Here is a 25,780-nt window from a genome sequence, read left to right on the forward strand (position 1 = left end):
GTTTTCTTTATTTGCAAATGTGTATTTGGCTGGAAGGAGTTCAAATTTGTATTGTGCTGAAAGGATTCTAATTTGTACTTGTATACGTAGGCTGGGAGGGTACTCCCAGTGTCTATAGCTGAAAGACCCTGTACCTATTCCATCTTAAATTTACAAAGATAATTTTTACTGTTTTTCTCTCTTTAATTAATAGCTTTTCTTGTTTAAGAACCTGATTGTTTTTTTATCTGGTGAGACCCCAGGGGACTGGGTCTGGATCCACCAGGGAATTGGTGGGGAGAAAGGAGGGAAGGGGGAGAGAAAGGTTACTTTCTCTCTGTGTTAGAATTACTGTCTCTCTCAGAAGGAGTCTGGGAGGGGGAGAGAGAAGGAGGGGGGAAGGTGAATTTTCCTCTCTGTTTAAGATTCAAGGAGTTTGAATCACAATGATCTTCCAGGGTAACCCAGGGAGGGGAAGCCTGGGAGAGGTAACAGTGGGGGAAAGGGTTTACTTTCCTTAAGATCCAGAGGATCTGGGTCTTGGGGTTCCCTGGGCAAAGTTTTGGGGGGGACCAGAGTGTACCAGGCACTGGAATTCCTGGTTGGCGCCAGCACTAGAAGTACTAAGCTGGTAATTAAGCTTAGAGGAATTCATGCTAAGGTTCAGGGTGGGGAATTATACCATGACAGTGCCATTGTGAACAAGTCTATCATCAGGAATCCCCAATGCCTGAAGATGTTCCAGAGCACACACGTCAAGTTCCCACTCGTGGTCCTGGGAGAAATGCCTGCTTAATGCATCTCCCATGGTGTTCTGGAAACCAGGTAGGTATTATGCTGTAATGTGGATATTGTGTCTGATGCACCATTGCCAGGACCTCATGGCCTCTATGCAGAAGGTTTGCAATCATGCTACCCTATGTCTGTTTATGCAAAACATGCAAACCACACTTTCCATGAGGGGATGTATGGTCTTACCTTCAATGACCAGTAAGAAGTGGAAGCAAGCATTGTGAACGGTCATAGCGACCCCGGATAGAGTGCGAGCAAAAATGCGCTCCCCAACCCAGAAGTGAAGCATCTGTCATGATGGCCATCACTGAGGGAGTTTGCATGAAAGGCAATCCTACGCAGATGTTGTCTGAATGAGTCCACCAGAGTAGGGACTCTCTTGTCTTGTTTGGTATTGTGAAGCGCTTGTTTATATTGTGCTTAAGTGGGACAAAAATTGAGCAGAGCCAGGCTTGAAGGCACTGCATATGGAATCATGCATGCCCGACAATGTATGTCGTGGAGGCCATGTGGCCTAGTAGTTGTAGGCATGTTCTGGCAGTGACTTGTGGGCTGATTTGTACTTTAGAAATCAGGTTGGTTAAGGTGAGGAATCATTGTTGTGGTAGAGAGGCCGTCGCCTCAAGAAAACTGAGGAAGGTTCCAATGAACTCTAGTTTTTCCACTGGTGTCAGTGTGGACTTCTATGCATTTATTTGGAGGCTTAACCTCATAAAGAGTGTGAGTGTCTGCCCTGTGGCACTAGTGCCGCTTGTTGTATTGGTGCTTTGAGCAGACAAGTGTCCAAGTACAGGAATATCATAGTTCATTGTCTGAGTAGATGTGCAGTCACAATGGCAAGGATCTTCCAAAAAACCTCAAAGTGCAGTGGATAGGCCAAAAGGAAGGCCCTTGTACTGGAAATAATTTGGGCCTATTATGAATCGGAGATATCGCTGGGGTGAGAGATGGATGGTTATACGAAAATACACATCCTGGAGGTCGAGGACTGAGAACCAGTCCCCACTTTCTAATGTTGGGATTATAGTGGTTAGCACAACCATCTTGAAATGTTGGGTTTTTACGAACTTGTTGAGAAATCTGAGATTAAGAATGTGTCTCTATCCCTATTTTTTTCTGCATGATAAATAACGTTAGTAGAAGCCCTTCCCTCTGTATTTTGGTGGTACCAGTTCTACTGCTCCTAGATGTACGAAATTGGCTACCTCTTATTGCAGTACATGTTCTGAGGGGTCCCTGAAGAGGAATGGAGAGGGAGGTGTGACGATGCAGATCTGGCGGGACCCAACAGAGTGCCAATTCAGGACAAATCGCTTAAACAGGGCAGTTACAGCCCAAGGCTGGGGTTTTTCCACCTCTAAGGCAAACCAAACCAGCCAGAGGAAGAGGACTTTGGTCTCACCCTACTGGCTAACCATAAGTCACAAGCAATTCCCTTAGACACTCCAGTTTCCCAGTATCACCACCAGTGCCACTCATCCTGGGGATGAATGGTTATGAAAAGCAACACCCCAATAAAAGAAAAAGGTTCTCTCGATCCCAAAAAATCAAGCCCCAGACACAGGTCAATATACAAATTAGATCTTACCCACAAATCACGCTGTTGCCAATCCTTTAGCATCTAAAATCTAAAGGTTTATTCATAAAAGGAAAAAGATATAGATGAGCATTAGAATTGGTTAAATGGAATCAATTACATACAGTGATGGCAAAGTTCTTAGTTCAGGCTTGTATCAGTGATGGAGTAAACTGCAGGTTCAAAACAAGTCTCTGGAGTACATCCCCCACTGGGATGGGTCATCAGTCCTTTGTCGCACGCACGTCTGTCCTTCTAAGGCTCAGACAACAGACTACCCAACCGTGAAAGTTTCTAAAAAGCATCCTGTGCTTCAACGACTTGGGAAACGGCCAAGAAAAGGTATTCCCTGCCACTGGCATGCTCAGTCGGTACGTACCGCGAGCTGTCAGCCTCTCTAACTGAAGTAGTGGGCCCCGCCAGATCTGTAGGTACCATAGAGCAAGGACTCTAAAGAGGCAGCTCTGAGACAGGCAGTAAGGGGAAAGCAAACCTCATGCCTCAGCACTGCTGGACAGACCGACACCTGGCATCTCGCAGCTCACTGCAAGTGCAAGCATGTTGCCGCCTACAGGTGGTATGCACAACTAGCGCGCACATCCATACAATGCTATGACCTCACGCACCAATCAGTACGAGTTAATACTGCTACAAAAATTTACCAGTCTCCTCAATGCCTGAATCACCTATCTTTGGCACTGACATTACCAGGCTCGCTCGGGTAACACAGAGGCTATCATACTGTGCCCAAGAACCCCAATGGTACGGGTATCCATGGATGACATCCATGCCACCTTCACCACAGTGGCATGTTGGACAGTGGATGGTACATCCCCCTTACAACTGCAAAACCTCCAGCCCTCTCAGGGGAGCACACATCCATCACCTTTGCCTTCGGTAGTGGGACATCTCAACCTTTGACCAGGATGTTAAACCTACCTTCCACTTTTCTTCATCTTCTCCTGATGACACCATCATGTTCCCCTCTCCACGTTGATTGTGGACAACTTAAACAATTTCAGGACACTCTATAGGAGGTCGCCAGCTGCTTGGACAATCTCACTAGAAGTAGTCCAGAAACACAATACAAGCTCTCAACATTCTACACACGCTAACCTCTCAAATCACCCTACACATGAATGATGCCATCATGGAAACCTGTTACACAGATTTTGGCAACCGCAGCAATGATTCCACCATCTTGTAAGAGGTCTGACAAGAATATTATGTGCCATCAAAGGGCACAGAGTTCCTCTTTTCCTATCCCACACCAATTCTTTGGTTGTAGAATGCAGTTAATGAATGTTGCAGACAACAGTTCCCCCAAATAACATCCTATAACAAGGACTGGAAAGAGTTTTGATCTTCTGCCTGCAGGTTATTCTTCAGTGACTCTCCATCTTTGAATCACCAACTATGAAGCACTACCTTTCAAAAGACAACCACTCAAATTTTGTAAATTAACAGACTTTATTGAATTTCTCCCTGAGGAGAATAAAGAACAATTTTAGTATCCCTCACCTCTGAAGACAATGATTGCCAGGATGCTTTGCAGCCTGCCTTGGACTCAGCAGACACAGAAGCATGATCTACAGCTGTGACAGTCTACGAGGAGAGCTTCTTTGTTGCATCTCTCTGCTTCTTCTCAGAAGTGGGGGAGGTTCGATTATGTGGTTGAAGATCTTTCCATTCAGCGGACCCAAACCTCTTTGTGTCCATAAACTGGTATGAGTCCTTAATTACTCTGAGATCAAAAGCAACTCTGATAATCCCTGGATATTTATAACCCTAGGACCTGTTGGAACTCTTCCTAGAGGATGTTGTAAGGCCAAGACCATAACAGGGATTCAAAAAAGAACTAGATACATTCATGGAGGAGTAGGTCCATAAATGGCTATATAGCCAGGATGGGCAGTGAAATGGTGTCCCTAGCCCTTCTGTTGCCAGAAGCTGGAATGAGCGACAGGGGATGGATCACTTGATGATTACCTGTTCTGTTAATTTACCCTCTGAAGCACCTGGCATTGGCCACTGTCGGAATACAGGAATACTGGGCCTAGATGGACCTTTGGTCTGGACCACGGTAGGGCCATTTTTTATGTTTTTTATTGATTCAAGATAAGACAGAGCAATATGTATAACCACAGGATGGTTCTGATCTACCCAGCCAAACAGGCAACACGAACCTCGGGAGGGTTGTAAACAGAGGCCAACTTCAACGCAGATGACAGCCTCCACCGCAAGCTGCCACATCCCACCAACCATCCTTTTAGACAGCAAGTTTTATGTGTTGGTCGAGGGCCTGAGAACACCACATCTTTCAATTGCTGGAACGACTCCCATCCTCTGATCTTCTCATACGTTCTTTACCCCTATTACCCAGTCTGGAAGTCCATCACAACAGACAGGGCTATTGAGATAATCAAGGGTTGGATACTCCATCCCATTTACTTTCACATCACACCTCCATGTGACGTTTTTATAGATATAATCTGGGCCATATTAGAAATGGTTGCAACCAATGGTCCTGTAGTGAGGCCAAATCTTATGGAAAAGGGGGTCATATAAGGTGTCTAGACCACTTAGGGTTGCTGGTTAGTTTATGCTGTCTATATGTATGTAACATTTTGTAGTTGAAGTTTATGAGTATTGGCTCTATTCCTGTCTGTTATTTTCAAACATTATGTGTGCTTCTGGAAACATTCCAGACAAGTTGGTGCTATAGCTCTCCTAGCCTGCCTGATGGTCCATTAAGGACATGAGCTACACAAAACTGACCCATTGAGGAAGGCAGATACATTCTTGTAAACTCAGCAAAGTATCAAGGAACTTGCCCATTGTGGACTCCAAGACTCCATTTTGCTGTAATTTTCCACTAGCTAAGAACAAAGAAGTATGTCTTACACTTGGAAAAGCTATAAAAAGCTGATGCCTCATCTCCATTGGTCTTCAGTCCTGCTTTGCTTTACCTCTGGAGGGACTTTGCTACAAAACTGAAGCTACTCCCACATCTCTCTCTCTCTCTCTCTCTCTCTCGGCTTCTGGTTCAGATACTGGCCTGACTGACTTCTCCATTAGAAGTAATTTTAGCTGCAAGTGCCTGGCTTTCCTGGTCCTGGCTGTTAGCTTATGTCAGTGTGGACACTTCTGAGGGACATGTGTCTCGCCAAGGCAGCAGACACACAGAGTGTGCCCATCCAACACTGGAATCAATAGCCTACAGGTGAGGTAGCGTTTAAAGCCCAGGGAACAAGGTATGCCCCAAGGGGAGAACTGGGAGTAACAGTTCAACGAAAACCAACTTCTAGTTAGGAAAAACAAATTAGGATTTATTTATTTTTGGAACATAAACAGGGACAAAGAAATGAAAAAGCTGACTATCTCTAATAAAACTAGAATTAACTGGGGTGTACTATGCTAACTTAGCTCTGAGGCGCTGCTGAACATTCCGACTTATAGCCAAGGACTGTAGAGAAGGAACTGAGGGGGAGTTGGTCGCACAGCGCTAGTTAACTGCCTGAAGTGGCACAAGACAGGGACCACACATGTGCGACCCAACAAGGCACTGCTAACCTGCACTCCGATTACGAGTGCAGAGGTGTACGAATACCTAAAGTGGAACACCCACAGGGACCTCACTCGAAGAACCACTAATTGTTCACTGTTAGATTAACCCGTCTGGAAGGACACAGGTTTGCAGATCACAGTTCAAGACCTTATAGGTACATCAGAAACCCCAGTGAGAAAGAGACAGGCCAAAACCCAAGCAGAAAAAAAACACATCACATGTGCATTTCTCTCCTCTGACTGATTTGCTAACATGGAGGCTTCCAAACTAATCCAGGTGCTCTGGTCCATAAGGTTGACAACAAAAGACAATTCCCAATCACCAAGCTGTCTTCCATCTGGAACAATTTCTTCAGAGAATGACAGTAGAAGCTGGGGGTGGAGGGGGGGGCACCTTTTTTTCATTTCCATCACAACATGAGAATCCTGTGCTAGCTTGGCTTTGAAACAGTAACACTGAGATAAACATTTCTTGACTTAGTGAAAAGCCCTACATCAGAGAACACCCATAAGTTTTAATGATGACAGATAAAATCATGGACCTTTATTTGATCAGAAATAACACAAATTCCAAAATACTAAATACATTAGCTACCCTAAAATACAATGCATAATACACATACAAGTCTGAGCATGTGGTCTGACTGTTGAAATACCGCATGCATTAGTTTGCCCAAGGAGAAAGATTTATCATATTTAACATCAGCAGGATTTAAGATCTGATGATGTAAGATTTTTCAAGTTATTTGTACACTCAGCTGCTTTATGTACTCAATTTCTAACTTCCTTCGTGTTTCAGTTGGTACTATTTGGGATCTGAGTGGGGAAAAAGGAAGTAAATGGATTCCTACTAAGGCCTGGTCTACACTACGCGTTTAAACCGATTTTTAGCAGCGTTAAACCGATTTAACGCTGTACCCGTCCACACTACAACGCTCTTTATATCGATATAAAGGGCTCTTTAAATCGGTTTCTGTACTCCTCCCCAATGAGAGGAGTAGCGCTAAAATCGGTATTACCATATTGGATTAGGGTTTAGTGTGGCAGGAAATCACGCATATTGGCCTCCGGGCGGTATCCCACAGTGCACCCACTGTGACCGCTCTGGACAGCAATCTGAACTCGGATGCTGTGGCGAGGTAAACATGGAAAGCCCCGCAAAATTTAGATTTTCATTTCCTGTTTGCCCAGCGTGGAGCTCTGATCAGCACTGGTGACAATGAGTCCCAAATCCAAAAAGAGCTCCAGCATGGCCGTAGGGAGATACTGGATCTGATCGCTGAGGGAAACAAATCTGTTCTATCAGAGCTCCGTTACAGAAGATGAAATGCCAAACTGTTTGAAAAAAAATCTCCAGGCTACACAGTGTTGCGTGACAAGCGTCACGGGAAGCCAAGACCAAATGGACGCTCATGGAGGAGGGGTACTGGGACTCCAGCTATCCCACAGTCCATAGCAGGTCCGAAAAAGTATTTGCAATCTTGGCTGAGCTCCAAGTGCCTGTAGGTCAAACACAGTGTCCGGCGTGGTTCAGGGAATAGCTCCTCAATTACTCCCCCCCCACCACGTGAAAGAAAAGGGAAAGAAATCATTTCTTGACTTCTTTCAATGTCACCCTATGTCTACTGAATGCTGCTGGTAGATGCGATGCTACAGCATGAAGCGCAGTATTCGCTCCTCTCCCTCCCTGGTGGCAGATGGTGCAGTAAGGACAGTACCAGTCCTTATCAACCCCGTGAGTGGCTCCTATGTTGATAACTGCTGAATACCCCTGGCTGGCCTGAGGTGAGGCTGGCCGGGGGTGGGGGGTGGGTACCTGGGTAAAAATAGGAATGATTCTGATCATCCAGTAGATGGACAGAACGCTAGTATCATCTCATCATAGCAACTGGGGGCTGAGCTTCAATCATAACCCTCCCTTTCTGTGTAAAGAAAAAATTCTGTCCTGCCTGGACTGTCATAGCAGGGCATGCTGGCTCTCTCCCCCGCACCGCTTAATGCCCTGCCTGGACTGTATAGCATTGGAGGATGCCTCCCCTCATTTTATCTCACTAAAAAACTCAGTGTTCCTTATTCCTGCATTCTTTATTACTTCATGGACACAAATGGAGGGACACTCACGGTAGCCAGAAAAGTTGGGGGAGGGGGGAAGCAATGGATGGGGGTTGCAGGGGCACCCCCCGTGAATGGCATGTAAGCTCACCATTTCTGCTGGATCTGACAACAGAGCACTTGTGCTCTTGATACACTGGTTCTCTAGTACATCTTGCCCCATATTCTAGGCAGTGACTGACCTATTTTTAGAAACCATAAAGGAGGGATTGATTTGGGAGTCATTCTCAGTTTTGCTTTTGCGCCCCTGGCCGATCTCAGCCAGGGGCACCCCATGATAGCAGCAGACGGTACAGAACGACTGAATAACCGTCTTGCTATCATGCAAAAGCAAATGAAGCTGCTGTGTAGCGCTGGAGTTCGCCTCTGTCTGTGGCATCACGTACACTACGGTGACTGGAAAAAAAAAAAAAAAAAAAAAGGCTGAATGGCTCCATGTTGCCGTGGCTATGGCGTCTGCCAGGGCAATCCAGGGAAAGGGCTCAAAATGATGTCTGCCGTTGCTTTCCCGAGGAAGGAATGACTGACGACATTTACCCAGAACCCACCATGACAATGAATTTTGCCCCATCAGCCACGGGGCTCTCAACCGGAATTCTAAGGGGAGGGGAGACTGCGGGAACTATGGGATAGATAGGAATGAGCTACCCACAGGCAACGCTCCGGAAATCGACGCTAGCCTCGACCATGGACGCGCACACCGCCAAATAATGTGCTTAGTGTGGCGCGTGCACTCGACTTTATACACATCTGTTTTATAAAACCGGTTATGGTAAAATCGAATAATACCCGTAGCGTAGACGTACCCTAAGTTCTCGTCCCGAAACTTAAACACATGCCTAAACTGAAGAACAAGTGATCCCCACTGAACATCAACCAGCACTCTCACATGCTTCAATCTCACAAGGTGCTTTAAGCACCTGCCCAAATTAAGCCTACACACACATTACACCACAAATGTTTAATGCTACCTATTATTAAAGTTGCTTGACACTTTCCTATAAAGACCCTGTTTCAGTTGCTGTAATTCTTGCAAACTGACTGGGCTGCAATTTCGATGCTGAGTGTCTGCCCTAGGTTGAAAAAAAAATGTTTTTAATTTCAGACAAATGGTTCAGTCATTTTCAAGAAGGAGGCTTCAGAAACTGTATGTGACCATGTAATTGAAGACTATATCATCTCTCTCTCACCCCCCCCCCAGGGATGAATTGAGGTTGCACAGGCAACCTTAATTCTGACATTTTCTAACTTTGTAATACTTGACTTTGCAACCACGGGTGCAGTGATTAAAAAAAAAGTGGGTAAATTAAACTCAACTTAAATTTCATATTCTCAAAATAAGAAGTGAGCAAACTCCACTTACCTTACCCTTAATAATAATATTTTAACATAGTGTGTGTGCACGCATGAGACACACACACACACACCTGTCACAAAAGCTACGTTTTACACCCACACACACACCTGGAATTTTTTTATACCTCTACATTGTTCAGAACTATGTCCGAGATCACTGATTCAATACATCTTGACAGAAATGTTTTAATGACATTATCACTTTGTAGTTATTTTGTTGCATAACATAGGATATGTCAAAATCTGAATTTGCTTTTCTTGAAAGTTTTTTTTTTATTTGCTATATAAAAATTAAATATTACTTACTATTGATTATTCCTGTTACAACACACAGTAATTGTATTAAAACCCCATTATTTCCTTCCCTAACACGGTAATGATTTTAGCAAGTTAAAGAAATAGCTATACAAATAATAGTTGGATAACCTGAAGATTAAAAATCTATGTGCTTCAAAATTTCTGAAACTGCACCTGACTGATCTGTTTAATAAACTCTTGTATAATTTTAGTGGATATCCTGTGACTTGTTCTGTATTTGGTATCATATACAAACTGTAAGTTGTTCAATCTTTTTATATTTGTCTCTTTCTTTTTGAAAATTAATAAAAAATTATTCACAAAAATAAACTCATTGGGGGATTTGTTTTTTAACACTGGCTTGCCATTTATCAAATGCACATTCTTATAAGAACACGAGTCACATACAACTAAATATTATCTGATCGTTAAGTTTCCCCAATTGCTTCCTGCATATTACAGAAATGCAGTTCAATTGTCACTGCTTTTATTTAAGAGCAATACGGCCATAATGCAATTCCAACTTATTTTGGTTTGACAGCTGTCATGAGAGTAATTTGCTCAGTTTTCCAAGCCTCCTTCATATCCTGCCCAAACTGGCTTATCTTTGTTTAGAACTGATTTTTCTACATGGCATTCTTCAGTAACAGATGTTCTACCTGACCCCAGATAGCATCATTCCTAAGCAGTATGTCCCCATTTTGAACCGATTATCCTGTCACACATGAAAGAACCCTAAACTCAAAGCGTTGGCACTAGATCTTGGAATGGTTATTTGTGACCTTTCAAAACAAAACATTACAAATCACCAAATATTTCTAAAATAATATTTAATAAGATGCCATGAATTTAGTTACTTTAAACGGCCACGTCTTGGTTCAACTCAAGTCACACAGACTTGTTATCTAACAAACCAAATGGCGTTTGGTACAACTGTTAGAATAAGAACCATCAAGAAACTCTTTTCCGCTATTTACATATCATAAGTAACAATGATCTGTATATATATTGATTAGAAGTGACGTAGCTATTGCAAAGTGCCAAGAGCACTTAAAAAACAACAATGGGAAAGATCCAAAAAGGGCGTACATTGGTATAATGCCATCACAATCAGTGGAGCTACACAGATTTATACTAGCTGAGGAACTGGCCCAAAAGATTGAGTTGGAAAAATACCCAAAAAGAGAATGTTGCAGCCCACTGTAATAAAATTCTTTCCCTTCGATCTGCACAGGAGTCCTTCTACCCACTCCCCATCAGGAAAAACAGACCTTTAAGGCAAGCCCTTACGGTCAACAGATCCAGACAAACAGGGCAGCAGGTTGGGAGTGGGTAGCAAGTCTCTGATGACCTGGCTGGGAGGACATGTTCCCTTGACCCTAACTTTTCACTATCCTCTTTACGTCCCCCTGAATGCAGCTGCAAAACTAACACGCTCCCTCCTTTGTCCTCTCCCCTCCCCAACACATACAACTTTTTTCCATGCGGTTGCACCAGTGCAGTCTGATCCGCCCACTAACATGGACAAGTGCCTTAGCGGACCACAACTGCCAGAACATCACAGTAAGATGGTTTTTAAGGATCCAATTCTAGGCACTGCCCTTTACGAAAGACATGGATTAACTGGAGAGATTTCAGAGGACAGCAACAAAAATGATAAGTGGTTTAGAAAACCCTAACCTCTGAGGAAAGGTTTTTTAAAAAGGGCATGTTTAGTCTTGAAAAAAGGAAGACTGGAGACCGGATAATAGTCTTCCAATATGAGAAAGGCTGTTATAAAGAGGAAACTGATTAATTGTTCTCCATATTCGCTGAAGGTAGGACAGGTAGTAATGGGCTTAATCTGCAGCAAGGGAGATTTAGCTTAGATATTAGGAAAAACTTTCTAACCGGACGGGTAGTTAAGCTCTGGAATAGGCTTCCAAGGGAGGCTATGGAATCCCCACCATAGGTGTTTGTCCAGCCTGTTCTTAAAACTCTCCCATCAAGGATGGTGTAGTTTTACTTGGTTCTGCCTGCACAAGGGGCTGGACTTGATGACCTCTCAAGGTCCCTTCCAGCTCGCCATTTCTATGATAGAAGAGTCATGTAGCATAGACATGTCAGGAGCACACTGTATTCTTGTAGATGCATCATATGAGTCACTAGAATCATTTGGTCTTCCTGTAACAGTGAATTTTATTCCAGGTGCATAGGCTTTATCTGAAACATGAATAAATTTTACAAAATCAATTTTCCAAGGATGCACACAATTCCACTCTTGGAACAACGGATCTACTGATCTTCCTCTCCACCAGGAGAGCCATACAGTGCTTAGCACAATGGGGTCCCAGTCTGTGACTACGGCTCCCAGGTGCTACAGTAACAAATAATAAATAATAATAAAAGCTAACTGCCACATTGAGATTCGTATCTTAGCTACCACCATTCCTTCAAATCTTAGATAAAGACAGAAGTTCTGCAGATGAAGCCAGTTTACTAAGATGCTCTAGAGTTAGCGATGCTACCATGAAATTCTACAACCACTAGCTTTCTTAGAAAAGCAGAGAAATGGGATCCACTGTCTATGCTTTCTTTCATACTTGCAGTCTTGTTAATGCACTGTGCTGTCCCCAGATCTGTTGGGTAGTACCATTGCTGACTTCCCCCTGGATATTCCTATCAATGTTTGATACTGATCAAGCGTTATATTTGGCTTTTTCCCTCCAGAATAGGAGATTTCCTCCTTTGGGTTCTCTCACACATTCTGAAGCATAATATTCTCAGAATTCATTCCTGCAATTATATTTCTTGATTTATTTCTTGGCCAAATAATAGTCATGATCTTTTAACTACAGCAAGATGTTGGCAAGGCTGAGTACCAATTTACCTTCAAGTAAACAAAATCATTTTAAATGAACCCAAATAAGATTTAACTGAGACCATTTCAAATCTTTGGAGCATTTTGTTGTTCCAGAAAGGCATTAACTCTGTGTGTTATTTTCTTTAAAGACAAGCTATTACCGGTCCTCTAATTTACAAAGAATATTTTCATAACAGAATAAGACTAATGTCTCTCAACTCCTTAACTATAAAACATTATGCTTGAAAGAAAGTCACAGGTTCCTAGCATTAAGCTGTGCCAGGATTTCAGGATTTAGAATTTTCCTCTTCTTGGCTGACTGTTCATTTCCTTAGAAGCAGGAATGCTTTCTGGTTTTATAGCCAAGTTGGCTAAGAGAAGCAAAATCAGTAAGAGGTATTCATGTAGTCATGTTACATTAAATGTCTCTGGCATATAGTTCCTATTATAGTTAGCAACAAAAAGTAGCAGAACACCATTGTGTATATATTGTAATAGTTTCATTCTCTCTCGAGCAGACGTGCTTACAGGGGGCGGCAGATAAAAGAACTTGTGTTGCCCTAGACAGAAAGAAATAACATCTGCCAGTTGTGTTTATTTGTAGTGATGTATGATTTATGCCTTCCCATTTGTAAGTATTAGAGAGAAATGGATCATGTGACACTGTTTAGATAACCCTCAGGGAAATTCAGAGTATATCATGTGGGGTTGTTCTTTCATACAAGAGAGACTGAAGAATGGCAGAGAGGAGCAAGAGTTCCTAAAATTCTTGGAATGGGGTTCCAGGCCCAGTCAGATGAGTTTTCAAGAAGACTGGGTCAGGATTATGGAGAGAAAGCAGGAAGGCATGAGTAAGCTAACAAAAATGGTCTGGGTTGAATGGTTATCTCCCATTATTTATTGGACACTATCTACATAGCTGGCCCTGTGCAGACAAAGGAAAAAGAAAACAAATCCTGGCTCCAAAGATCTTTAGTTAAATTGGACAAAGACAATACAGCAAATACACGCAAGTCTGTTCCTAAACTGTACGAAGTGGGAGAGAGGCAGGTATCACTCAAACTACCAGACTCAAAGGTTTTTTCTTTTGCCCATGCTTTCCTCTTGTGGCTTTGCATTGCGGTCACCTTCTCTCCTCCTCGACTACCAAGCCCATAGAGGACAGCTTGCATTTTTCTATCTGGTAAAAGCAGGAAAGCAGCCTTCCAGGACCAGAACCCCATTGCGCTAGGTGCTGTACACAGACACAGTACAAGACAGCATTGAAAAGCTTACAGTCTAATCTGGGAGCCGGAATAGTACAACTACCTCAAAAGGGAAGAGATTTCTTGTTGAGATGGCATCTTTGATTATCATCCTAGACCCTATCCCCCAAAAACCTGAACAACATGAAAGAGATCAACTGTTAAAGAAAGACAAAGAAGGATTTCATGTTGAGAGGCCAGGCCTAGAGGTCAGAGCACAGGACTGAGAAGCAGGAATCTCAAAACTTAATCTTATTTACTGAGACTGTTACCTCACTGGGACCGGGATCATCTCTTTGTTAATGTGTTTGTGCTGCACTTAACGCTATGGGACCCTGATTAATGACGGGGATTCCCGAGTGCTATCATAATACAAGTAATACAAATATGGGATTCATCTCACATCTTCCATGAAAAAACTACATTAAACAATAAGTATTAACCAATTTAACCACTGTTTAAACAGTGGCTGGGTTTCATTGAAAATATTATGCGTTTGAGCAGCTAACTGGTGCTGGTTATTTTGCTACAGAGTCTGAATAAGGACACAAAGCACAGCCTTCCAGAGGAAGAGAAGCAACTGAGCTGCATAATTTAAGACTATATTGATGTGACAGATGTAGGGCACTGAGCAACCTTCCCTAAAAGCAGGTCACATAGGAACAGTGAAGACAATTTTCAAGACTGTCAAAAAAACGAAAAACATGACAGGATTCCAGGCACCCAGAGCATTCCCCCATTGCTTCAGACTTCCCATCACTGCAAGTAGTAGCTCCCAAATGCCAACTCATCAAAAATAGGCTTCATGTCATTAATCAGGCTGGCTATCTTTCCACATAGCATTTGAAGAGTCAGCCATTCAGGTGATAAGAGGCTGCAAATAAGTAAAAAAAAAAAAATAAATAAAAAAAATTCTAGGTACTCTCTTGGGTGGAAATGGTCAGATTACAGTAAGAAGTCAGCATGCTGAGACACACACATAGAAGATCAGGGAAACAAATCCCAACACTGACACAGAAAGCAGCACAAATTACTTTTTACCTCTGCAAGAGGGAGGTTTGCTTGCCTTGTTTCAGTGAGAGCTGTAGCAGCTCCAGTGCTTTTGCCTGACTCTGAAGAAAATATGCCCTCTTGACTCTTTGGATGGTTCTGACTTTTGTATCGCATCATTTTTTTTTTCTTTTTTGCCAACAAGGGCTCTGACCTTACAATGAGAATTACACAGGCAGAACCCCATGGTCGAATCAAGTTCTAGGTCTTGGTCCTTCTCTTCAAGGTACTCAGTGGCCTGGACCTAAGGCATCTTCAAGATCAACTAAAGCTCTGGGATACAGACAGCAACTTTTCTCCTCTGGCACAATGGAATTGTCTATAGTAAGGCCACATCTACACTACCCACTGGATCGGTGGGTAGTAATCGATCTATCGGGGATCAATTTATCATGTCTAGTCAAGACCCTTTAAATTGATCCCTGAATCGACACCTGTACTCTATCTCGGCAGGAGGAGTAAGCGGAGTTAACGGGGGAGCTGCGATGGTTGACTTGCCGCCACGAGGACAGCCAGGTAAGTCGAACTAAGATACTTCAACTTCAGCTACGTGAATAGCATAGCTGAAGTTGCGTATCTGCGATCGATCCCCCTCCCCCCAACTGTAAACCAGCCCTAAGGGTAAAGCTCACCTGTGCAAGAGACAGCTTTCTTGGGGACCGGCCCAAGACTGTGGAGTGAACTCTCACAGGAACTAAGGATCATCACAAACACCACCACGTTTCTCTCCAAGTACACTGTGCATTCTTTGCCTTCTCTAACATAAATACATACACACACACATATATATATAAACATTCCAAAACAGACCATTGCAATGCACACACTCCCCCGGGAGAGGATGAGAGAACAACCACCACATGACAAGCAATGTGACTACACATCTAACGCACTACTGGAAGGGGCTCAGATACTACATTGACAAACACAGTCTAGGAACTTGTATAAACCAGAATTTACAGAGGTTCCACATGGGCACAAAAATGTGTATCTACAATGTTCTCATTGCAGGACTGGACCCTATGGCATCATTAGTCCATTATTAGCCCACTGGGTAGAGGCAGGATCACATTTTTAAACACTTTTTAAAGGGGATTTAGAGAATAGCTTCTATTGCAATGCCCTTACTTTCATCACTAATTAGAGTTCAAGAAAAAATTTACCAAGGGGGCCAGCGCTTTCCTGGTACAGAAGCCCTAAAGAGCCTGTCCTCTTTCATGTGCAACACACCTTTTTGGGATTTCCCCCATGCAAAAATAAATAAATAAAAGCTTCCTCTGCACCAGATAATAGCCAGCATTTCCATTAATTTAGATTTTCCTTCATCATTGTGTAAATTATGCATTCTACTTTGGACAACCAATATTGTTCTAGAAGGACAATGTTCAAATGCTCAATAATAAAAGATTAGCAGCAAAAATCAAGCTATGCCATTGGTCTAGAAAACAAGTTCATTACATTTGTAGAGTTATTCCAGAGATCAAAAGGACAAAAACACATCAAAAGGTTTAAATGGAAAGATGCTAGTTTGAAAGTAACAAATTACCAATGAGACAAAATGCGTAAGGCCAGAATTAAATTAAATTAAATTAGGAATTAAGTAGAAGACGTTGAACCAGAGCACATACTGCAAATAAATGCGCCCACCACTAATATCACACAGCATTACATGGAACAGCAGGGCTGTTTTTTTATTTACAGACAGGAGAAAACGTTATTAGACATATAAAAGGATGAACTGAGAGGTGAGATTTGAGATCTCCTGTCCTGCAAATTCAATTGGCTGCAATACTCTTCACCGTCTTCAGGGGTTGCATGCTGTGCAGCTCACCCCCTGGAGTGTCTGCATTTCAGCAGCAGAGTAAGGCTCTGATCCTACCAAGTTTTAAATGCATATTTAATCTTAAACCTATGGAGTGATCTCATTTAACTCTAGAGGTTAAGATTAATCATGTGCACAAGTCTTTGCAGGATCAGGGCCTAAATGATACCTGTATAACGTTTGTGTATTAATTTGTAAAGGGTTTCAGAACTCTAGAAAGTTGCTGTATATTGTTAACCACTTTTCCCCAGTTAGCTTTAAAGATGAGCAACATGAGCTGCAAAATAGTCAAATTTCTCAAATCCGAAACAGGAACAGGGAAGTAGTAGATTTTTTTATATGCTGAAAAACACAGCATAAGGGAACTGGGAACAGGATGATGAAGTACAGTTCTTTACATTTATCTCAGGTCAGTAACAGCCATTTTATGTGCCAATCCTGAGACTGGCTACATGCCACTGACTTCAGTGGCGCTTAATGAGGCTGCAGGGTTCTGTCCAAACAGCAAAATACAAGAGTGGGACTGTGGTTCCCATCTTGGGGTCAGGAAGCTTGCACACTCCTGGTGCATCTTTTTGTGGAAACAGCCTCAGTTTCCTATTTTATATATTTGGCACTGTTTCTGGAGTATGACTTTTTTTCCCTCTAGAAAATTGGATTGCAATTACCAGATTCTGAATGTAAGTTGTCTCATTGTACTTACCAAAGTCAGAACAGGATGACTTGCTAAAACAGATACTTTAGACACTTCAACTTTCCACTTTAGGAGGCTGCAACTCGAGTACATGAACATCTCTCTTCAAAACAGGAGGTATAGTCACAAAAATCAAACGAATTCCACCACAAGTTAACTTAAACCAAGAAATGAACCAAGCATTTTGAAAATTAACTCCAAAATACAGCTACACTGAACTTGCATTTTTATACTTCCACTGGATGAAATGCTATTTGATGATGTTAGACTTTGATGACATACTCCAAGGACTTGCTTGGAAGAAATCCATACAGCAGTCTTGAAAATCATGCTATTTCAGTTTTGCAAATGACTAGGAGAAAACATGCATTTACAGTTGTAAGAACTATAGAAAGAAAATGGAACTTTAATATACAAAGATGAATTCCTTATCACATCCTGGCTGCGCTCACAGAACATGTGCTTTCCATTTTAAACCTGAAGACAGAAAGTTACAGGCATCTCAAGCACGACAATAAATTCAAGAAAGTAGGTTGGTAATTTTTCCTTTTCAAAGATGGTCAGAATAAAAAAAAAAACAAAAACAAAAAAAACCAAATGTAGCTACTAGCTAGTTCCCAAATTCTTATACACACTTTCCTAAATGCTCATTCATAAAATGATCTACATGGAGTATACCAGCTTCTCCCTCATTGGCACAGAGAAGGGCAGATCACATCTCCTTGGGGTTGCCAGGTTTGCTGCACCATGAATGAAAAGGAGATTGACCTTTGAGAGGTGTTGCACCACTGCATCCCACCCTACTTCAGGAATTCTATTTGGGACACCTTAGGATCCATGCAGTAGGGATGCACCAAACCTACACATCCCTCAGCCACAAATCTCTCCCAACCACCACCACTCCCCCTCCGCGCAGCACTGCTGGCCTATGTGCTCCTCAAAACACTGAGAACCAAATCCCAGTAGTCAAGCTCTCAATGAAATGCTACCTTGTGATTTATTTTTATCAATGTTTACTTTGCAAGACCCAGAAAATGCCCAAAGTGCTTCATTGCCTTTGTTAGCATCCCCACCTACAGGTATGACAGAAAGAATAAAAAACAGCGTTTTGCAGTCAGGGCTGAATTAATCTGTTGTAGGCCCCGGTGCCCGCACCATGGCCCCACCCCCTGCTCTGCCCCAAGGCCATGTCACCGCTTAGCTTCTTCCCCCCAAAGCCCTATCTGTGCTCCACCTTGAGGTCCCGCCCGGCCTCTTTCCCTCGAGCCGTGCCTGCTGTTCGCATGGGGGGAAGGGGCAGAGAGGAACAAGCAGCGGTGGGACCTCGGTGAGGAAGAGGCCAAGTTAGGGCAGGGCCTCAAGGTGGAGCATGGGGAGGGGGGAGGGGGCCACAGTCCAGGCACTGGGGTCCCTTCTGAGGGTAGGTCTACACTATAGCTGGGATCAATGCTCTGAGATCAATCCACTGGACGTCAATTTAGTGGGTCTAGTAAAGACTCACCAAATCAACTGCAGATTGCTCTCCAGTCGACCCCTGTACTCTACCACGACGAGAAGAGTAAGGTAAGTTGATGGGAGATTTTCTCCCGTCGACCCCCCCCGCGGTGTAGACCCCACAGTAACTCGACCTAAGGTATGTCGACTCCAGCTCATTATTCACATAGCTGGAGTTCTGTAGCATAGGTCAACTTATTGCGGTAGTGTAGACACAGCCTGAGTGTTACTATCTGTAGTTACTATCTGTAGTACCCCAGTGAGTGAGCCCTTGGAGCAGAGCCTTCTGGGATATCTCTGAGCTTGATGGCTCAGTAATTTCTATTCTCTCTCTATTTATCCTTGCAAGGGATTGAAGCCATGTCAACAGAACCTCATGGTCAACAGTATCAAAACAGAACAAGTAGCTACATACCATAGCTTGACCTAAAATGTGATTGACAGAAACTGTTCCGCCTGCTGTGACGTTGGGAGTACCTTTCAAAGACTTGAAGGAGAGCTCTGTGTAGCTCAAAAGTTTGTCTCTCCCACCAATAAAAGATATTACCCCACCCACCTTGTCTCTCTAATATCCTGGGATTGACATGGCTACAGCTACACTGCATACAGGAATTGTTCATGGCAGCAGCGTATCTGCAGGTGATTAAAGGATGGAGTGAAGCTGCAGCTGATAAAGTGATGTTATATGCCTCAAAGTCACAGTGAGGTATATACAACCTACCAAAAAAGGAAGGGATTGTTTCCTTGCCACTTGAGAGGTTCCCTGATACCCCGGTGCCTTACAAGAGCTGTGATATCCCAGACTTTCCAGGGATATCACATTGCAGACACAGATAGGATAAAGAATGGAGCAAAGGCATAAAGAGTTTGCACTGCCTGCTGATGTCTGTACTTGAAGTATTATGCATACAAATTATTTCATTTAGATTAGAAGCTCCCTCTATATTTTGTACAGTACTGAACACATTGTCGTTGCTCCATAAAGAAACTGAATAATCTCTCCAGAGGGTGATGGTAGCTGTTATTTTTAAAGGGAGAACACTGGATTTTTTTTGAGGACTGTGACTAGTTAAGACGTTTCTTGTCACATAATTTGAATTTGTTTTATTTGTATTCTTTAATCTTTTAAAGATTTCCATCTCTCTCATACAATCACAGTTCAAGAATGAAAGACAACTCTAAAGAAACTTACATGCCAAAAAATTGAAAAAATATAATAAAGCTTGCAAGAAGAAATACATGTAGTAAAACAACAAAGAATGCAATTGTGTCTGTGTTGCCTTATTGTTTGTTAGGAGAGTTTTAGGAGTGAATCAAAAGTGCTCAACACATTTAAGAACATAATCTTTCAATACTTGGTTTTCAAATATATTTTACTTCCAAACTCCCTTTTCAATAACTGAAAATCCATTCTGTTACAATGGCCTCTATATACCAGCTAACCAGAATATTCAACTTATGGCAGAGTCATTCATGCATTCTTCCTCTCCAAAACTGTGTTTCCTTGTTTTGCTGTGTTGTGGCTTAGCCTGTTTCTTTCAAAAGATCTGTCAAGAAATCCCATTGATTTGTATATTTCTTCATAGAGATCAAAATAGTTTCAAAGGCCTTTGAGACATACGATAGGCCCCAATCCTTTACCCATTGAAATCAATGGGAATTTTGCCAGGGAATTAAAGAGGTCTATAATACAGATCCCCTTCATACTCAAATACTCAACATATAAATGCATTTTCAAATAAATCAGAGTGAGGGCCATTTAATCCCAGTAATGCTGAAAAATTACATTATTTTATTTTTGTTTAAAATATTTTATATATATCCACAACAAAATAATTTTCTAGATTTACATTCCAATGAATACAAAATTACAAAAAACAGTAAGCAGAAAAAAACAGAACTGAGAGATTTCATGCCAAAAATATATGGATTATAACACTAGCTAGAAAAAATACTTCCCTAGAAAATTTTCAGATATGTGAGACTGTTAAAAACCCCATGTTTTAAAATGTATCTGTTCCTGAAGAGTCTGAATTCCCGTGTACCGTACTGATACTTTGCGTCTGGTCATCTATATTCATGGAAGGCAGCATCACTGACATCTTCGCTGGAGAAGTCAGTGAACTTAAATGTGGCACAGTTTCCTCTCCTAAAATAAAAGGCAGAATATTGGTAATTACCTTATTTTACAGTCCAAATATAACAATTTCAAACGTACTAAAGCCATCACCGTATTGCATCATATTATGGATATAAGGATACATACTCTTATGTCAAGGACAGACATATGGCAAAACATATGCTGGATGTGTTACACAGCCAGCTACATCTGTCTCATATTTCCCAGTGTGGTCTTAATTCAGCCACTACATTTCTTTACAAGGTACTCACACACATATAGATATAGAGGGGTGTGTGTGTGTAAAATACAGAAATCTGTATCTTCTTATATAGTCACATGGCAAAAGCCTTATGAAACAATTAAAGTTGCGACACCCAGCATTTCAGACAAAAATTTCAAAAAGCAAGAAAACGAAAAGTTAAAATAACTAACAGTAGATACACTCTACTTCTTCACCAACAGGGATACAATCTATCACTATCTCAAATACCCTATACTACAGACCAAATATTGCATTAACTCTGCCCTTGTAGGGAAACCATCCTTCCAGCATCCCCTTCCCTGAGTGGATGAACAAACCCTACCGTAGCCTCTTGTCATTTATCCCTTTTTTCTTCAATCCAGTGGTAGGTTCCAGCCAAGGAGTAGATGTAACAAGCAGTCTGACAGGAGGTGGCTTAGGTTAAAGGCGGCCTGGGAAACTACCAGCTGGGGAAGGATCCCTTGGAGCAAGCTCCCTGTAGCAGGGTGGTTACCCCGCTCCTGCCCTGAAGGGCTTAAAACAGCCCTGGGGGAAGGTTGTGGCTAGGAGCTGCTAAGCTGGGCTGATTGGGAAGTGGCTGCAACGGGGCCACGCCCCAATTAGGCCACAGCTGGCCTGTATAAAAAGGCTGGGAGCCAGGAGCTCAGCAGTCTCCCTCTGCCTGTAGAGGGAGAAGGGCCTGGCTGCAGGGAGCTGGAGACAGGGTAACCGAAAAGAGCAGGGCTGGGGAAAGGCAGAGGAGCTGGGGAGCTCCAGCCTGGAAAGACCCAGGCTATGGCCTAGCATAAGGCCAATAGGTCCTGCGGGTTGCAGAGGGCAGCCCAGGGGTAAGTAAAGGCAGCAGGTCCAATCCCAACCTTGCCAGTGATGAGTAGGCTGATACTGCAGTCTGCCCCAGAACGTGGGGCTAGACGATGACTGGCAGTAGCCTGATACTGAGGCGAGGTGGGGATAGTGGGTGGGAGTTCCCCAGGGAGGGGAGACCCTAAGACTGGGGGGGTTACTGCCAGGAGGCAGCACCCCAGACAACAGGGCACCAGGTCCGGGAGGGAACAGGGGCCAGAGGACAGGTGGATCACCGGCCTGCAGAGGGTGCTCTGGAGCTGGAATGAGCTAATTTCTGGAAGTCACCAGCAGAAGGCACTGCAGGGCTGAGTCTGCACCTCTTCACTCCCCCAGACTCTTTTCAGGACGGGTAGCACACACAACTGATGCACAGTCACTATGTGATGCTGTCTAAGCTTTCTTAGCTGGGTTCTTCCTGTTCTGGTCCCTCTTCTCAGAGTCATCCTTCTTCTTGTCTAACCTCATTGAGTAGGTGCTAGAGGGAAAGGAGGATCTGGATTCAAAACGTTAACTAGGCTCCATGCTTCCAGGACAGGAGGCAAAAAAAAAAAAAAAAAATACAGAATGACTGGAAGATGGTCTCTCTGCCTTTAGGTATCTTCTAGCTTTCACTGTTCTTTGGCACCATACCACTAACTGTTTGGGAGCTTCCACAGGATGGGAGGTGATGGCAATTAATGGCACACAATTCAGGAGCTCAAATTAATCTCTTTCAGTATCAGTGAGGAAGACAGACAATATTACAGATGTAACTGTTGTCCATACTACAGCTCTCCCAAATAAACAGGACTTCGGGGGGGGGGGGGGGGAAGGAAATCCCCACAGTAGTAATTTTTAAAAGCTATTTCTGAACTCTATTTTTATATTAGTTTAAAATTAAAAATAAGGGATACGGGAAGTTCAAGATCATCTCCTCACCACTGTGGAAACAATGAAACAAGTGGCAAATTAATCTGATCAACATACTATGGAATGAGCCTCTAAAGTAAATTCTTTTAACACAATATTTAGTCTTTGGAGTAGATGAGGAAAGCAGTTACTGAGCAAATTCAACTAACATCTATCTGCTTTACAGCAACTGCAGCACAGATTTAAATGTGTGGACAAAGGCTTCCCATAAGTACCTCGTGTTATTAGTCAAAAGTTAAAATCTAGGGCAGGGAGGAACCACCCTCCTGCAGCCAATCAATACTGTCAGGCTACCATAAGCTTCGTTACTTACATAGCATTTTGTGAACTCAGTGTCACTTTGTAAAATAAAGGGTTTAGTAACAAAAAACAAACATCCTAGAGGTAAGCTGAAAGTATACTTGTTTTGGTGAGTGTGACAGCGGCGAAGTTTGTTTTTCTACTAACATGACACAGTACATTAGTGATCTTTCCTTGTTCTCCGACAGCCTCGGCAATTAGAACTCCATTTTCTCAATTCCACACATAAAATATTTGTCAAGCTTATCTATTATGACAACGCAGCAACACCCTGCTTTCGCTTGAATGTGCCAAAACATACTTAAATTGTTAATTAAACTGATCAGTGATGGGAAAAAGCCCACTGCTAATACAAAATTTCATCTAGGGCTTTTCAGTCTACAGTGGCTGCCAACTTCCAAGGAGGTCAAACACATTTATGGCCAAACTTGGTAAATCCAATACAGGGAGCAACCTATGCCAGCTAAACTTTTTGCGCCTCAGGAAGGCTGGCCCCTGTAGAAGGAAGGTAGAGATACCACTATCCCTTTCTCAGAGGTGCCATTAAGTAAGTGAGTTACCTGGCTGCTATGGTGACACCCTCTTTCCAATCCAATTCACTCTTCAGGCACTGATACCCCATTACACCCACCCCCACCCTGAGACTTTGCACAAACAGCCTCGCTCCCCTGCTGTCTTTCCTCTGCAAAGTAAATCTGACAAGGTTTATATTGGCATAAGCCCTAAGCAAACCTAACCCACAGTGAGTACATGCAAGAAGTTGTTTAAAAGGATATTTTTGGAAATGCTAAAAAGTTGCACACATCATATATATTATGTATGAAGTTATTTTTCAGAAAGGGCTCACTTGATGCAACCAGGGGCTGCTTAAAAAAAGAAACTGGTTATGAAAAATGGGAAGTGTAACAAGTGTGAATGTTCAGTTAGTCAGAAACTAAGCTAGTATAGACTTAAAATGTGAACGTGTGATGCCTAAGGAAACTTTGTAAATCATCAACAAATACTAAAACAAACCTTTGTATACTCTACCTATATTATATGTAGTTTGATGCTTTCAAAGCTTGACTTTGTTAATAAATTTCCACAGTCATGCCACTATTCCATGATGTCATTGTTTCAACAGCTGTTTTCAGGTTTGTTCAAAAAGAATATTCCCTGATGCTAGGGGTTTGCAATAACTTCATCTAACCTGCCAAGTGTTTGAAGCTGGGGTGCTGAAAGACCATACCAGTCTAAGTTCTTCCTAACATATGCTGTAATATGTTTTGCAGACATACTAGAGTCCAATTTTATGTTTGATATAAAACGTGAAAAATACATACAGAAACTAATAGAATAATACATTCTAATTGGTTAATAGAAATATTCTCAGCTATTTCACTATCTTCTATTTATTTTTGTAAAGATCCATTGCCATGTGTAAAGAACAATGATTTATTTTCGAGACATAATTTTTAAATGTTTTCTACTGTATACATTAGACATGTGCAGAAAATGTGTTATCTATACTTTCAACATTTTAAATATGAAGGTTTATGGATATCCTATTTCAGGAAAGTTTGAGATCTTGCTTTGTGACTGCAAGTTTCCAAAGCTGTTGGTATTCTAAGTCTACGTTGGCTTAATGGCACAACTATTAAGTTACTCTCATCTGTGTTTTATTATTGTCAATTCTTTCTAAATCTGACCTCTGATATGCCTGGTGCATATATTCTATTAGCAACTTATATGCATGCGCGCACACACACACCACACCTTTATGCAAATACATACAGACAGCATATATGCTTGTGTGCTTATATATCTGCAAATACATACAAACATACACACTCGCTAACACCTGTCCCTGCCTTTTGGCTGGATCTAGTTATCAGTATTTGTGCCTGCATAAAACCTTTGGAAACCTCCTATTTTAATGATGTGGCATTTTGTTTTATTATTTTATCAGACGATAACGGCTTATGATCAATAAATAGAGGCTTTCATCTTAAACAACCTTCATTCATAAATATGCAACTTGTAGTGGTGTACAGTATATAAAAATTGAATGGAGAATTTCACTATTCCATAAAAACACAGTAAATCAGGTAACTAAGCATTATTCTTATCACAAGTTCAGCAGCTTTTGCCTGTTTAAAAGATCTGGAAGTACTCTATTTAGTTTTATAAACATCTACCTAAACATATTGTGATAGACCCAGGCCAGTTGGGTGCAGCAGACTAGCAGAAGGCAGATATACTGGCCATTGGATTAACAGTTTTCTGTTCCCTGACTGACCAGGGCAGGGGCTGCTCCAGGCTAATGAGAACACCTGACTCTAATGAACCTGCAAAGAGTCAGGTGAGGCCATTCAGTTAATGTGACCACCTGACTCTAATTAAGGCCCTGCTGATACTATAAAAAGGGCTCACCCAGTCAGGCAGAAGACAACCAGGGAGCCAGGGGAGAGGAAGTGCAGCTGAAGGGCTGGTTACTGAAGACACCCTCAGACCATCGTTAAAGGAGCCCTAAGGTA

The 25,780-nt window shown here is 42.3% G+C and overlaps 1 protein-coding gene across 10 annotated transcripts in view; it reads right to left on the reverse strand.

Moving 5' to 3' along the window:
• Positions 1 to 20,588: 20,588 nt before the first annotated feature.
• The window catches only part of KIAA0586 (KIAA0586 ortholog), a 111,173-nt gene continuing 105,981 nt past the window's right edge, over positions 20,589 to 25,780 (reverse strand). For 9 of the 10 annotated variants that reach the window (XM_075065769.1, XM_032775712.2, XM_032775716.2 and 6 more), the window contains one exon: positions 20,589 to 20,974. In XM_075065769.1, coding sequence (XP_074921870.1) covers positions 20,829 to 20,974 — 146 coding nt within the window. In that variant the 3' untranslated portion in view covers positions 20,589 to 20,828. Of the gene's footprint in view, positions 20,975 to 22,547; positions 22,976 to 25,780 lie in introns of those variants that run through there. The other variant, XM_032775719.2, reaches the window with a different exon arrangement.

Source organism: Chelonoidis abingdonii, chromosome 4 (assembly GCF_003597395.2).
Source record: "Chelonoidis abingdonii isolate Lonesome George chromosome 4, CheloAbing_2.0, whole genome shotgun sequence".
Classification (NCBI taxonomy): Eukaryota; Metazoa; Chordata; order Testudines; family Testudinidae; genus Chelonoidis; species Chelonoidis abingdonii.